The sequence below is a fragment of the Corticium candelabrum genome, chromosome 14, assembly GCF_963422355.1.
Source record: "Corticium candelabrum chromosome 14, ooCorCand1.1, whole genome shotgun sequence".
NCBI lineage: Eukaryota > Metazoa > Porifera > Homoscleromorpha > Homosclerophorida > Plakinidae > Corticium > Corticium candelabrum.
This window is the reverse complement of record NC_085098.1, coordinates 4,269,115-4,284,880: the sequence shown is the minus strand read 5'-3', so window position 1 is coordinate 4,284,880 and position 15,766 is coordinate 4,269,115. Positions and strand designations below refer to the sequence as shown.

The window sequence follows — 15,766 nt, the reverse complement described above, 5'->3', positions numbered from 1 at the left end:
CGAAAGCGCAGCGAGACTGCATGGTCACGAGTCTACAAAATACACCAACTACAACAGACAGCACAAACTACAATATATCTACACCATTCCTACATGCAAGTTTTTATCTACAGCTAATCTAAATAGACCTCTCACCAGATAACTAACCGACTGTCCTGCTCTTTGTAAGAACTTAAGCTTCATGTCCTTAGCCCTTGACATAGCTTCTTGGAAACCATCCTTCAGCCTATCATGAATGGATTCATACTTCCTCATCCCAAGCCCGCGTCTGACACCATTTCGAAATGCTTGATTAACCATGCATGATACATCAGATCTATCTTAGTCCCAAAGATGAGAACCAAACGCCAGTACCGGAAAAAGTTTCATGTCCACGATTTTTAACCATACTTTGTCAGATCTAGTCATACGTGCGCTAGACTGAAATAATTTGTTGCAGTAAGTTACTGACTGCCCTACTAAAAGTTATTCTGCTTTTTGTTGTGGTCTTGGACGAGATAACCTTCAAAGTGGTAAGACTGGAAGGCGTCCACAAGCCAAAAAACTAGGGTGCGTAGCCGGCCTAAGGCCTAGGGGCACGTACACCCACAAAAGTTTGACCAAAGTTTTTGTCCATACAGCCCGATTGTGCATGTGCACGTGTGCTACGTACTCTGCACGTTGGAGGTAACCGAGACGTTTGTTTAGCTAACTAATTAGACTCCTCCTACGGACCCACCCACTGCACATACGGGAGAGTATAGACATCTGCCTAGCTGATGCACCCCTTGAAGAAGGTTATGCCACTGAGACTCCACTACTAGTGGGTAGAAGTAGCCTCTTGCCGCATTGACTTTGCTGTCGTGTTGATTGTCTTTCTCTTCTTCACAAGCCATTGCAGCGGCTCCAGCAGAAATGACGGACTTAGCGACGTACGCCGGCTGCATGGTGTTTCTTACTAGCGAAACGTCAAATAACCTGGTCGTCCATCAGAGAAATTTGGATGAAAGATATCTCCAGGGCGGCAATTGGTGTCTGGACCACAACGTTGCTCGAGCTGAGCGTCTTCGTCCCCAGTAATGCGTGATATACGATGTCCTTCAGTGCATCGTGGCGTTTAGAACGTAAAGAACCGTGACGACATCCAAGAAGGTGGTCGCCAAGGCAATCAATTACACGCCCACAGGAACAACGTGTTGATTGCGAAGGAGAAAGAATCGGAATTCCAAGCCAAAGCTTCACAGCAACCGTAAATTCATGCAGAGCCATGGATAACTTACGGCCTGTAACGATGCTGCAGCATGAACTTTATGTTGAGACGTGCCTTCTCTATGTAGATACATACGTACATACATACATACATACATACATACATACATACATACATACATACATACATACATACATACATACATATATATATATATATATATATATATATATATATATATATATATATATACGTGTCTGTGTGTACACGCAAACCTCAAATTTCTACTCCCCACGACCTCGTTTCATTCTATGGCCTACTTCAAAAGATCGTTTTCGTGTCCGACTACAGATCAGGTAGTGTAAGAACGATTCGTGCAAGTGACCAAACGGCGACGAAAAGCCTCATGAAGTTCCGTCGCCCCATCTGTTGTAGCTAGGGATTGTGTGTACTTGACAACCGAGAAACACCTTCAGAAGCTGAATGCCCCTTTAGCTAGAGTAAACTATTCAGTCCTTACTACACAGTGCTGTATATATAAGAGTGTTACGCTATAAATAATCAATGTTTGCCGATATCAATTTATATGTCAACAAAATCTACCATACCACTGTCGTTACAACAAAACTGAGCGCATACTTAAACTATACATTTCAATTGCCTTGATCACGATCGCGAAACGACGACTACCTACCAGGCTTAGATACATAATCTAATCTAAATTACTAAAATGTCTGGATGTTTACTTCAACAAATACATATTGTCTAGGTAAGGCGTGGTGTTTCAGTAGAAGGTCAGAAAACTCCGGATCCGTAGCGGCGTATACTCACCAAAGCGAAGCATCATCTACGGATACCATAAAACTGCTAACACATGTACAGACAACGTTACACACTTTAGATACCCACCAACAGCTTCAGCAATTTGTATGATCTCGGCGTCTAGAAATACACCTGCGAGATCTCTTTTGAAGCACCGTGCTTTTCCCACGCCAAACGGCACGTAGCCGCCTGCGACGAAAGCCAAAAGAAAAGCAACGGACAAGACGGTGACAACGCAGGTTGCTTTGCTCATATTGAGACGAGTTCTCGACGTCAAGGATGGAAACAAAAGAATTGGGCAAGCACGCAAACTATAGACGATCTGGTTATGTAAGACAAAAAAGAAATTCAGACACACTGCATGTAAATGTCACACAATGAGTGGGTATTGTGTTAATTAAGTGTAAGTAAGTATTGCACGTTTTCTTTCACTTTTGGAAGATTTTTACCTTTGAACTTCCGAGTGGAAGAGGTATATGTCCTTTCAAATTTCGGCAAAAAGTGATTAATAATAATATATTTTCTTACACACCATATAATTGCCAATTTTGCGGTCCATTTCAGCTTCTAGCGAAAACGTCTGCAACATTGTTGGCGCTATTAATAAGTCTCTAGTTAAAGTAGATAGACTAGAAATATTGGTAACATTTTAGCTCTTCAGTGAATCTAATTTAGTGCTGAGAAAGTACCACAACTATGTTCCGTCGGACTAGTTTTCAAAAAAGAGTCCGACGGAATTATAGAGACACCTGGCATTTTTGTGTCTAGTCTAACTTTGGCACTGAATTTTTCTCCAGCAAAACCAAATGTTTTTCGAATTTCTTTTTTTCATGAATCGCGCCATTGTTAGTATGTAACATAGCTTGAGTTCAAGATTGCAGCTGTACTGACTACCTGCTGCGCATCTAGTTTGCTTTGAAGAAGGAAGACGGCCATTTCTACTTTTCTTGTCTTTGTACACGTTCATCGCTTTTGGACGCTCATTCTTGGCATACAATCTAAGAATGCTCTGTAGTAGAGAGTGAAAGCAATTTTGTAGGTCCTCTTATCAACATTATGAAAAAAGACGAATCATCTGTCTTTGCGCATTGATTTCGCGCATGTCATCACAATTTGAATTGTTTTGCCATTTTAACTAAGCAATAAACAAACTTCAACGTATTCAAAAAAATTATGTGATACTAATTAATTACAAAACAATCCTGCTAAGACAAAAACTAACGAAGATACAGCAACAAAAGAACAGTGACGTGCCACTTCCGGTCCATGTTTTACGTAGCAAAATCTCAAACTGCTACGGCCAAAATGTCAGCTGCACTAAAACCGCTGCCCTTGAGACCGCCAAACATAGGCGATAAGTTAGCCTGAACGTTCAGCTGCACGCAGTTGCAGAGTCTTGTTCCGTGCGATATGTGACGAGTTGCAGCGATGCCTCGAGGCAAACAGTTGAGTCCACAAACGCGAGGGAAAATTGAAGCCCTTCACTCAGTTGGCCACTCTGTGCGTCAGATCGCAGCTTTTGTCCGCCGCTCCAGGAATTCGGTTTATCAGTGCCTGCAACGGTTTTCCCATGGCAGCAGCGACTATAAAAAATGATCTGGACGTGGGAAGGCAACGACAATCCGGGAAGATCATCGACTGAAGAGAATGGCACTGCAGAGCACCATCACGACTGCTCTCGTATCAGCTGGCTGATGAAACCGGCAAGCAGGTGTCAAGTAGAACAGTCTGTCGTCGTTTTAGTGAGACAAGAGTCAACGCTCAGAGGCCTAGAAAAACCCACTGCTAACAGAAACCTATCGGCGTTTGCGACTGGGATGGGCAACCACTTACACACAGTGGACTTTGGACGACTGGAAATCTGTTCTTTTTACAGATGAGCTAAAAGTCAGCATAGGAAACGATGGTGCTCTGTATATCTAGCGTCGCAAAGGTGAGGAATTTCTCCCTGAATGTTGTGATCGACTCCCTGAAGTATATATGTATATATATATATATATATATATATATATATATATATATATATATATATATATATATATATACAGACTTGGACAAAATTATAGGGACACCTGGCATTTTTGTGTCTAGTCTAACTTTGGCACTGAATTTTTCTTTACCAAAACCAAATGTTTTTCAAATTTCTTTTTTATGGATTGCGCCATTTTTAGTATGTAACATAGCTTGAGTTCAAGACTGCAGCTGTACTTACTACCTACTGCGCATCTAGTTTGCTTTGAAGAAGGAAGACGGCCATTCCTACTTTTCTTGTCTTTGTACACGTTCATCGCTCTTGGATGCTCATTCTTGGCATACAATCTAAGAATGCTCTGTAGTAGAGAGTGAAAGCAATTTTGTGGGTCCTCTTATCAACATTATGAAAAAAAGGCGAATCATCTGTTTTGCGCATTGATTTCGCGCATGTCATCACAATTTGAATTGTTTTGCCATTATAATCAATAAACAAACTTCAACCTATTCAAAAATCATGCAACACTAATTAATTACAAAAAAATCCTGCTAAGACAAACACTAAAAAAGTTATAGCAACAAATGAACATTGACATGCCACTTCCGGTCCACGTTTTACGTAGCAAAATCTTAAACTGCTACGGCCAAAATGTCAGCTGCACTAAAACCGCTGCCCTTGAGACCGCCAAACATAGGCGATAAGTTAGCCTGAACGTTCAGCTGCACGCAGCTGCAGTCTTGTTCCGTTCGATATTTTACGAGTTGCAGCAATGCCTCGAGGCAAACAGTTGAGTCCAAAAACGCGAGGGAAAATTGAAGCCCTTCGCTCAGTTGGCCATTCTGTGCGTCAGATCGCAGCTTTTGTCCGCCGCTCCAGGAATTCGGTTCATCAGTGCCTGCACGGCTTTCCCATGGCAGCAGCGATTATGAAAAACGATCTGGACGTGGGAAGGCAACGACAATCCGGGAAGATCATCGACTGAAGAGAATGGCACTGCAGAACCGACGAGCACCATCACGACTGCTCTCGTATCAGCTGGCTGATGAAACCGGCAAGCAGGTGTCAAGTAGAACAGTCCGTCGTCGTCTCAGTGAGACAGGAGTGAACGCTCGGAGACCTAGAAAAAACCACTGCTAACAGAAAACCATTGGCGTTTGCGACTGGGATGGGCAACCACTCACACACAATGGACTTTGGATGACTGGAAATCTGTTCTTTTTACAGATGAGTCAAAAGTCAGCATAGGAAACGATGGTGCTCTGTACGTTTGGCGTCGCAAAGGTGAGGAATTTCTCCCTGAACGTTGTGATCGTACGGTCCAGCACGCGGCTAGTGTGATGGTGTGGGGATCGATGTGTTGGCATGGTGTGGGGTCTCTGGTGAAACTGGAAGGTCGTTTGGACAGCACGGCGTACCAACAGGTTCTGGAAGAGCACATGCTTACAGACGCAGCGGCACTGATAGGAGAGCACTTTGTCTTCCAGCAGGACAATGCGCCAATCCACACGTCTCGGTCAACAAGACAATGGCTACGCCAGCATGACGTCACACTGTTGGACTGGCCGCCAAAATCGCCTGATGCGAATCCAATTGAGAACCTGTGGTATGAACTCAAAGCTGCTGCCAACCTTCGCGAACCGAGAACTGCAGCTGAGCTCTGGAATGCTCTACAAGAGGCGTGGCAGCAGATTCCAGCCGCTCGTGTCCGGAACTTGGCAGAAAGTGTTCCGCGACGTTTGGACGCAATCAGGAGGGCGAGAGGCGGGAACACTCGGTACTGAGGAACTGGTGAAGGGCTTCAATTGTCCTTCGCGTTATTAAAACCGGCTTTTTTAAAAGCCACTAAACAAAATCAGAGAGAGAGAGAGTCTAACTTACGACGCTTACGCAGTCATGACGTCATACACTCTTAGGTCTCGTTTTCGCAATGCTAAACGTAAAGAAAACAATTTAGGGTTTACAGTATTCTCAAGAAACCTAACAATCAACGCGGTAACTATTAAGTTCTTAACAATATTGATAGTTGGTAAATTGTGACCTAATTATTGTGTTACAACATACCCACAGCGGGGTGTCTTTATAATTTTGTCCAAGTCTGTATATATATATACTAGTATACATGGCCCGTCCTTCGTACGGGCAAGATACTGTAGCGTAAAGATAGATCTGTGGACACGTCACGTGCAATCTTTGTTGCGAGGTCCCGGATATTCTGAATGAATTCGAATCCTGCTCTTCACGCTTGTTTCGATCGAAATCGACACACTTGCCGTGTAGCGCTTGCTGCAGAAAACGTGTAGGTTGGATTCGGTGCAAATGCAATCAGAATTTGGAGAGAAACGAAAGCGCTAGAAGAGTAAGTTTCGTCGGCAAGAGATATTCGATCGCTCGAAGCTTTGCGAAGGACGACAATGCATACGGTCTACACAGGACTGGTGTGGGCGTGTGTTCGAATGAACCGGAATGTGTAGCGTTTGCGTCATCGAGAAATTTTACGCGGGGGTCGACCTCTCGAGAGAGGACCCGGTACGTAATTTTTTTAATTTTTTTACGCAAACCTTCCTCTGTGCGTGCCGACTGTGCGTGCCGATTTAGGTTGCAAACGGACAGAAGACGTGGCCTCCAAACGCGAACACACACACAGACAGACAATTTGAGCTTTATATAATAGACTAGGATCCATGGCTCGTCCTTCGTACGGGCAAGATACTGTAGTGTAAAAATAGGTCTGTGGACACGTCACGTGCAATCTTTGTTGCGAGGTTCCGGATATGCTGAATGAATTCGAATCTTGCTGTTCGCGCTTGTTTCGATAGAAATCGACACACTCGCCGTGTAGCGCTTGCTGCAGAAAACGTGTAGGTTGGATTCGGTGCAAATGCAATCAGAATTTGGAGAGAAACGAAAGCGCTAGAAGAGTAAGTTTCGTCGGCAAGAGATATTCGATCGCTCGAAGCTTTGCGAAGGACGACGATGCATACGGTCTACACAGGATTGGTGTGGGCGTGTGTTCGAATGAACCGGAATGTGTAGCGTTTGCGTCATCGAGAAATTTTACGCGGGGGTCGACCCCTCGAGAGGGGACCCGGTACGTAATTTTTTTAATTTTTTTACGCAAACCTTCCTCTGTGCGTGCCGAGTGTGCGTGCCGATTTCGGTTGCAAACGGACAAAAGACGTAGCCTCCAAACGCGAACACACACACAGACAGACAATTTGAGCTTTATATATTAGATATATAAAGCCAGTGTACTGGAACTCAAGCTGCAACCGAATACCGATCTCAGCCAATTCAATCTGGACGTGGCAGACCTTCTTACCACATAACAGAAAATCAATTACAATACTTTTCTGATCATGGCTTTTCGGTTACTGCAATGTCCAGTATGTTATGTGTTTCGCTACAAACTATAATTCTAAATGACTGATCTTGGCTTAAGTTCTCGAATGAGCTAGACAGTATCTGACGGCGAACTGGACTCTCACTGTATCACACCTGATCATAGCCTGTCTTACTCTTTGCTGATGTACTCTGACTGCCTGGCTTATCAACTGTCCTATCATCAGTTTGTTTAACCGCAGTAGAAAGATTGGCCTTTGATTCGTTGTCCAGTTGTACTATATCTCATTCGAGAACTTATGCCAAGATCAGTCATTCTACGTCGTATACTAGTAAGTTCGTAGCAAAACACATAACACACTGGACATTGTAGTAGCCGAAATTCATGATCAAAAAAAGTATTGCAATTGATCTGCTGTTAATTAAGTGGTAAGCAGGTCTGCCACAAGTCTAGCTAGATTGAATTGGCTGAGATCGGTATCCGGTTGCAGCTTGAGTTCTGCCCTGCTCCAGTAAACTACGTACGATTACAGATACTCGCTGCAGTAAAGCCAAGACTTCATTAATTCTTTCCCAATCAGATATTCCTGCTGGTCGGTTGAAATGTCTACTGAGTTGATCACATTAAACAGAAATGTTATATAACATGTCTTCATTTACTTCCTCTTGCAGACGTTTGCACAAGTTATCTGTCAGACTCTCAAGTCTTCTAGATAGCAGTTCTACTTCCATTGGGTGAAACATGGAAAAGCACAGAAGAATGCTGTTGTAATGTAGTGACTAATTGGAATTACCTACCTTCAACTTAATTAGCCTAGTAAACATCTTCAGCAAGCAACTGTTTAGTAAACTCGAGCGAAACGTCTATCCGAATAGAATAGAATAGAATGAAACGCCTGCGAATAGAATGAAACGCAACAAATATGGCACAAATAACCCACCATACACCTAACACTGAAGCTATGAGTCTTCGTCTGACACCGAAAGCTGCCACAAAGAAGAGTAGCTAATAGAAGTTCCAGAGCTCAAAACAGACTTGTGTTATCTACGTTTAACTGACCCGATACCTCACCGTGTCTAGATACTGCATGTGTTCGATTACTATACTGTTAAATTTTAGTATAGCAGTCATAGATATGCACTTATTTTTAAGATCCTAACTCTACGCTCTAATCCTACTCTAGTCCCGCCTTTTCTCCGCCTCTAAACTCCGGGGGTTTGTTAGTCGTCTAGTAGTTCTTGCAGCCACAAATGGTGTAATTAGATCTGGTAGAGTTTGCGATAATAACAGTGTCAACCCGGAGGGCAACACGGTAACGGGTTGGCAAGAAAATGGCCGCATTCCACAGTTTAGTAGTGACCTGCAGGTCGCAAGTCGGCAGTTGTCTTGAGGAAATAATTCAAACGGTGTAGTTTTAGTAAACTTATGTCTTCGTGACACTGAGTGCTTTCCAAAAAACAGCTGCTCGTCATAGACACGTGATCTGCCATAAATTACTAATTGAAATTAACCAGAGCAAAGGCTGTGGAACGCCCATCTGCGAGTAGAAATGAAATCGTCTCTCTGGTTCGAATGCGATTCTTTGCCACCTTTCCTAGCGAGCGTAACATCTCTACTGCTTGCAATTGTGGCGTCTACGTCTGCGCAGTGCCCGTCTCAGTGTGACTGTGAGAAGGCGGCTACCTCGTTGTATGTAAATTGTCGTGGCAAGGGACTAACAGAAATTCCGGCTGGAATTCCTGAAGCAACAACGAACTTGTGAGTGTCTTAGCTGCGTCTTCTACTGTTGCATGCAATGATTCTCAGTGCCGTCGATTGTGTTTTTGTGTGTACGTGCGTGTGCTATCGGGCATGGCGCACAGTAGTCTGGACCACAACGATACTAGAATGATTTCTGAAGTGCTTATCAAAAACCGATGCTAGATGGTACTCTAGCAGCGTAGGATCGCTTTACTTAGATGAACATATCATTTATAAAAAATGCCAACATATCATTTATAAAAAATGCCACGGGATCTCACGAACGAAGAAGAGACGTCTGCCGTGTTTGCGGCGATATCTTGGTGGATGGCATGAAACGACGACTCTTTGATTCTTCGGCAGACAGCTAGCTAGTCTAGCCGCTCGACTCTATTCTAGCTAGTCAAGGGTGATGGCCTAAAAAAATTTTAGTACTGTAGTCTATCGGTTTGATTTGACAGCAGGTTAGACTGCTGAAACTGAGACTGTAATAGTATCTGTGTGTATATTTAGTAGGTTTAGGCAGTAGGTGGTCGACCTTAACTTAATTAATTAACTAGATAAATATCTGCCCGTCTGTCGAGTGTAGTCTACCCGTGTGTCTGACAGTCTTTTACCGCACGTATCTACTTGCACAGTGGATTTTGTTGTTACTTGGATTGCAAGATAAAGCTTTCTTGATCTTGAGATAGAGCCGATGTAGTGGTGCGCATGCGCTGTTAAGCAAATAACCTCGCAAGCCAGGCTCTTCCGCGAATTCCGCATAGTTGCTGAACGTGAATCACGCGAGAAGGAGGAGCTTTTGCCGGAATTGCTCCGTAGGAAGCGGTGCCACTACATTTCAAATAATAGACTTTTGCCAGTTGTCAACTAGCTATACTTCCGTTGAGAGGTACGTGATTAAATAACTAGTATGCGTTCTACTACAACATGCTGCATGGATCGCTAGATATCAAGTGGATCAATTAAATATTCAGAGGTTTGGTTTTCGTTTCTGTAGTATATAGGTGTGTATTGAGGAGTGACTAAGATTATTTGCCAAGTTTTCAGTGTTCTAATTGATCAGTTTCCAGTGGTCGATTCCTGCGGTTTGGTAACCATAGCTAATTACTTAGCGCACGTTAAGATTGAAGATTTCCCTTAGTATGACGGAAGATGAAGTTTCTGGGGCCAAATTAGCTACCAGGCCATTGAAATGCAAGGCATCAGAGCTTCCTAGGTGGCTTGCTTGTCGTGACATGACTCATTCCGTGATGGAGGAATTTAGACTTGTCATGAGTCTAGGGGGAAATATGCATATCCTTCACTTGTTTTCATTATTTATGTACACGTATGCATGTTACATATGTATACAACACACTAGACTATTGTATTGAAGGGATACATCTCATAACACACTAGACTATTGTATTGGAGGGATACATCTCACAATATACTAGACTATTGTATTAGAGGGATGCATCTCACAATACTCTAGACTATTGTATTAGAGGGATGCATCTCACAATACTCTAGACTATTGTATTGGAAGGATACATCTCACAATAGACTAGACTATTGTATTGGAGGGATGCATCTCACAAATATTATTTTGGATTTTATTTAGACATTTTTGTTTAATTGTTATTGTATGTTCATGTGTATGTTTTGCTGATTGATAGAGATCTACGCAGTAATCATATTGCTATTATTCCTGATGGCATCTTCAGTGAACTAAAGTTGGGTGCACTACGGCAACTGTGAGACACCGTTAATTAACAGACTCTACAGCTTGTGTAGTGAGTATATTGTAATTCCTATTGTGAAGTCGGTTTGACAATAATGACCTTACTGAGATTCGAGTTGGGACTTTCACTGGTTTGCCACGTTTGACACATCTGTGAGACATGTAATTTGTGTGGCATGTTGTATAGGTTTTATGTGTGATGGTGTTGTGTAGGCATCTTGCATACAATAAGATCTCACAGATAGAGGACAGAGCATTTGCGAGTGTTCCTAGTCTTGGCTACTTGTACGTATGTATATACTAACATTAAATTAAAAATTTAACAGATTGCATTGGTGTATGTAGACAAATTTATCACAACAAACTTGAAAAGATTGGTCAAAATGTTCTCTTTGGTTTGTCAAGACTTGTTCAGCTGTACGTATGTGTGCAGTTTATTACAGGATGGCATGACAATGCACTGCTGTGTTGGCAGGTATGCGTGTTGTATGCGGACATTAACAAGCATTGATGATGGTGCCTTTAGTCATGTTGGAAATCTACGGCAATTGTATTCCGTTCTATAATATCAGTATCTGTATATAAACAATGGTGTTGCGATGTTTTGCAGAATTCTAAGCAGCACTAACTTGCAGCAACCAGCAGTGGATTTCCGTTTGAGTTTTATGCCACGACTGGATAGTCTGTAAGAGAACGCATGACTACATATAGAGATTTTGTAATTTAATACCAAGGTTGGCAGAGACAGTACTGCAGGTACGGCAATTGCTGTAGCACATTTTGAAGCAGTATGGCAGACTAACAGAAAGCTAAGGTCATATGACTGATGTAATTGCATCAACGAGAGGTTACCTTATCATCGATGAAGACTTTCAAACTTTTATTTGGCTCAATGACAGCTGAGAAACTTTCACAGTAATTTATTTTCTTAGTAAGGCTTTGCAGAAAGAAACCATTAATGCAGTGCATAAATGCTAGAGTTACTCTAGCTGTGATCTTTGAAGATCAAGACAAGGAGCGATGCACAGTTTGAAAAATGGGAATGAATTAAGTCGTGGCAAAGGCTATGGAGTTGGAAGTGCAGGAGCATGTAGTTTTAATTGCCAAGAAGAAGAAACGCAAGAGACAAAGTTATATTTTTATTTGACAAAATTCAGCGAGCACTTTTAAGACCAGGCCCTGAAGAGTTCTGTGGCAGGCATTACTTCGAGATTGTTGACAAACGAACTAATGAATTAGAGACATAGTTTGAAGGACCCGATTTGTTCTGTATACCAATGAAAATTAATTGAGAAAATTAATTGAGAAAACAATTGCGGCCATGTCTGCTGCTGCTGATTGCTGTGAAACTTCCTGACAGTCGCACAATTCACAAAACTTTTTAGTTTGGGCCGGAATGCCTTTCAAAGGGGAGATTTGCACAGTGCAGAGCTATCATAATGCAAGAATGCATTCCAAACATGGAGACTTTAGAATATAGAATTTAATACAGTATAGCAAGAGTTGTTGCTAGGAGTCTGCAAGCTGTTTCAGCTGCTTCTGGTAATGCCTGCGCATGCTATATCAGTGACAGCAGAAAGCTCATTTTCATCCCTCAGGCTTCTGAAGACGTTTCTGTGCACACACTAGAACCTGAAAGGCTGAAACACCTTGTCTAGCTTACTTCGATGTAACTTCATCGTAGAATTTGTTTTAGTTAAGGAGGAAACTTTGGTCACATGACTGATTATCAAAGATATAAATCTTTTCACCAAATATTTTGCCTTGCCACGTACTTTTTGGAATGCTCTGCCGCCCCTAGAATAGTAACATTTGTAGTGCAGTTCATTTTCAGGGAGATTTAAATAATTACTACAACCAGATCAGTTTTCTGATTTTGTGTGTTTTAATTTGTTTGTGGTTCAACCAGATGTTGTAAGGTAGCTAGGGTACACCATTAGTATGACACGTCGTACATTAACCATTAGCACACAAGAATTTCTAGTTGATGCCAATACTAAAATATTAAACAATGATTGAGAAAGTTTGGCTACTATGTACGTTATTTAGTACTTTATTGCCAGCTAGATAACATGTTAGTTATGGCACTTTGCTGGTAGGCCAACATCTTCAGATTAGATGATGTACCAAGAACATGCGCTAGATTGTGCTATAGATGCTAAATCTTTATTGACAAATTACTATGTTGCTTAGTCCTCACATTAAGTATTACACGTCATGTGACAGATGTTTTGTTATTTGTTAATGACTTGTTTTTTGACTGTCTTTGTCTTATTAACAATTATTTGGTAATTTTGTCTTCACTATACATTCCTATGAAGTACGGTTGGCTAGAACACTGATTATTTTAACTCTACTTTATAATGTCTATGAATTTATGTGCAAGTAATCGAAGGGTTTATTTATTGGTGCAGGTATTTGCAGTATACTGACATCAACTCTGTGCCATCTGGAGCTTTTAGTGGCTTATCATCACTGACAATTTTGTAAGTTTTGTGTTTTTGAAGAGCTTTTGTATCTTCAATCAATTTTGCTAGAAATTTGTCGGCAAATGCTTTGAGCTCTCTGCCTGTTGATGCATTTGATGGTCTTTCATCTCTGCAACATTTGTATGTACACCAATATGTTCTGCTATATACTCATGGATTTGATAGTCGATCAGAGATTACATGTTGTAGGAGTTTAGGTAGAAATTCATTGTCACAGTTTCCAAATATGGGTCCATTTGAGGCAAGTCTGACCGCTCTGTAAGGTTTCTTTACTATTTTTGTTGATCAACATGGTAAAGTTTGGACTTTTTTTAGTGATTTACGCTTCAACAGTTTGACAGAGATAACGTCTAACATACTAAACGATATGACAAATCTGCAATTACTGTGAGATAAAAGATGGAAAAATTTGGCTTTTACAAATGCTTTGTGTTGTATGTTGATTGATTTTATTTGCAGTCATCTCGAAGGCAACCAAATATCTGCTATATCTGTTGATTCTTTTGTTGGTCTGACTAACCTTCTAACTTTGTAAGAATTTTCACAGTCTGATTAATATTTAATGATAATATTTTGAGTGTTTATGTGTATAGGCAATTGAACTCGAATCTGCTTAGGACTGTTCCTTCTGCTCTTGATTCAGTGTCATCATCACTTCAATATCTGTGTGTGACAGTAATTGGCTTTCGTGAATTGATCGAGTTATGTGATTTTGTATGAATGTTGTAGTTTTCTTTCAAACAATCTCATATCCAGCATACGTTCGATATCGTTCAGATCATTTTCCTCACTGAAATACTTGTATGTGCTGTATGCTGTACTGTTCTTGTTTAGTTAGTTTATTGGTATTTAATTAATTGTTTAATTGTTTGACATTAATTAATATATTGTTTATGTAGAGATCTTTCCAACAATAATTTTTCGTCTTTTCCAAGTGACAATTTTGGAACTGCACCATTGACACGATTGTATGTATTAATTAAGTGCATGTATATGTAATGGAATTCATGTAATGTAATTCTTAGGTTTGTCTCAAAGAACAGACTTCAACACTTGCCTCCTTCTCTTTTCCAGAACTTGACACTGCTGGAGCATTTGTATGTCTCAATGCGAACATTTTTTAACTCAATTGATGTACTATAGTGTTGTAGCTAGCTATGCTCTGTGGCTGTATGACTGTCATTTTGCCTGCATTGCATGCGGCCTGCATGTTGCCATGACTTAAATTGATTAATGCAGTTTACAGAATCTGTATCTAAGCTGAAAGATATAGCACTAATAAGGCAGTATTGTAGTTGATTGGGGATGTGTTTTGTTTTTCAGTCATGCAGCTGACAACCAGCTTGCTCAGCTAGACAATGGGGGACGTTTGTTGGTCTTGCAAATTTACAGCATCTGTAAGTGTAGAAACTCTCAAATAGTATACATGGTTAATTCTTGTGTGTGTGTGTGTGTGTGTGTGTGTGTGTGTGTGTGTGTGTGTGTGTGAGTGTGTGTGTGCAAAAATTATATACCTTAATGTGTCTGTAGACATCTACAACATAATCAACTGAGTGAAATTACCCAACTCTCTATTTTTAACTTGACAAACTTGAGAGAAATGTAAGTTAAGTTTTATATAAACACGATATTATTTTTCATAATGATTTTTTGTTCCAGTTACTTGAACAACAACAAGTTAGTAAAAGTTGATAGTAGAAGTCTTAATGCAAGCAAGCAATTGCAAAAAATGTATGAAACGTGATGTCACTGGCTGGTAAATGTTAATCATTTAACGATTCATATGATGTCTGTTTTAGTGTCTTGCAGTATAATGAGCTGCCAGAACTTGACAGCAGCACATTTCGAGATTTCTCTAATCTACAAGAATTGTACGTTGTTGCTTATTGTTGTCTTGATTTCTAGTTGAGGTAATTAATTAATTAATTAATTATTTGTATTGGTTGTTTTAGACGTTTACATTACAATATGCTTACTGAACTCCATGAAGATTTGTTTGCTGGATTGTCAGAGTTACAGATTCTGTAAGTATTAAGAGTTCATATTTAATTAATGTATTTTTTCTTTAATCTCTATTGCAATACAAGTTAGAGGGTTAGTGATGTATATGTAGTGACTAAATTTTGAAAAGCATGGTGTGCTAACATTGAAATGGTAATGTAGCGCACACAGGTTTAGTCTTGTTGACATCGATCCAACTAGGATGGATCTGTCTTCAGCACTTGACGTGCACGTTCATTGGGTTCGCATGAGCCTAGACGTATGTCATTTGCATTGCTGTTGGTTGTGTATGATGCTGTTTGATTCACTCTTGTTATTGTGTGATCAAACTATAGTATTCAATGACACACACACACACACACACACACACACACACACACACACACACACACACACACACACACACACAGTGACACACACACACACACACACACACACACACACACACACACACACACACACACACACACACACACACACACACACG

The 15,766-nt window shown here is 40.9% G+C and overlaps 3 protein-coding genes across 3 annotated transcripts in view; all 3 read left to right on the top strand.

Moving 5' to 3' along the window:
• The first annotated feature begins 8,864 nt into the window (after window positions 1–8,864).
• On the top strand, window positions 8,865–11,630 carry LOC134189509 (chondroadherin-like protein). The gene is made up of 7 exons (XM_062657802.1): window positions 8,865–9,081; window positions 10,725–10,802; window positions 10,871–10,942; window positions 11,003–11,074; window positions 11,135–11,206; window positions 11,265–11,339; window positions 11,400–11,630. The coding sequence occupies exons 1-7, from the start codon at window positions 8,873–8,875 to the stop codon at window positions 11,476–11,478; spliced, it is 657 nt and encodes a 218-aa protein (XP_062513786.1). The 5' UTR covers window positions 8,865–8,872; the 3' UTR covers window positions 11,479–11,630.
• A 179-nt stretch (window positions 11,631–11,809) lies between these two features.
• On the top strand, window positions 11,810–15,183 carry LOC134190316 (leucine-rich repeat-containing protein 15-like). Its single transcript, XM_062658769.1, has 11 exons — window positions 11,810–11,919; window positions 13,204–13,275; window positions 13,327–13,398; window positions 13,468–13,536; window positions 13,594–13,665; window positions 13,738–13,809; window positions 13,872–13,979; window positions 14,178–14,246; window positions 14,304–14,375; window positions 14,938–15,009; window positions 15,078–15,183. Exons 1-11 carry the CDS (start codon window positions 11,810–11,812, stop codon window positions 15,181–15,183), a joined length of 894 nt encoding a protein of 297 aa, XP_062514753.1.
• Window positions 14,944–15,766, top strand: part of LOC134189508 (uncharacterized) — a 25,728-nt gene continuing 24,905 nt past the window's right edge. Inside the window, exons 1-3 of the mRNA XM_062657800.1 lie at window positions 14,944–15,009; window positions 15,078–15,149; window positions 15,231–15,302. Of these exons, the coding sequence (XP_062513784.1) occupies window positions 15,247–15,302 (56 nt within the window). The 5' untranslated portion in view covers window positions 14,944–15,009; window positions 15,078–15,149; window positions 15,231–15,246. The remainder of the gene's footprint in view (window positions 15,010–15,077; window positions 15,150–15,230; window positions 15,303–15,766) is intronic.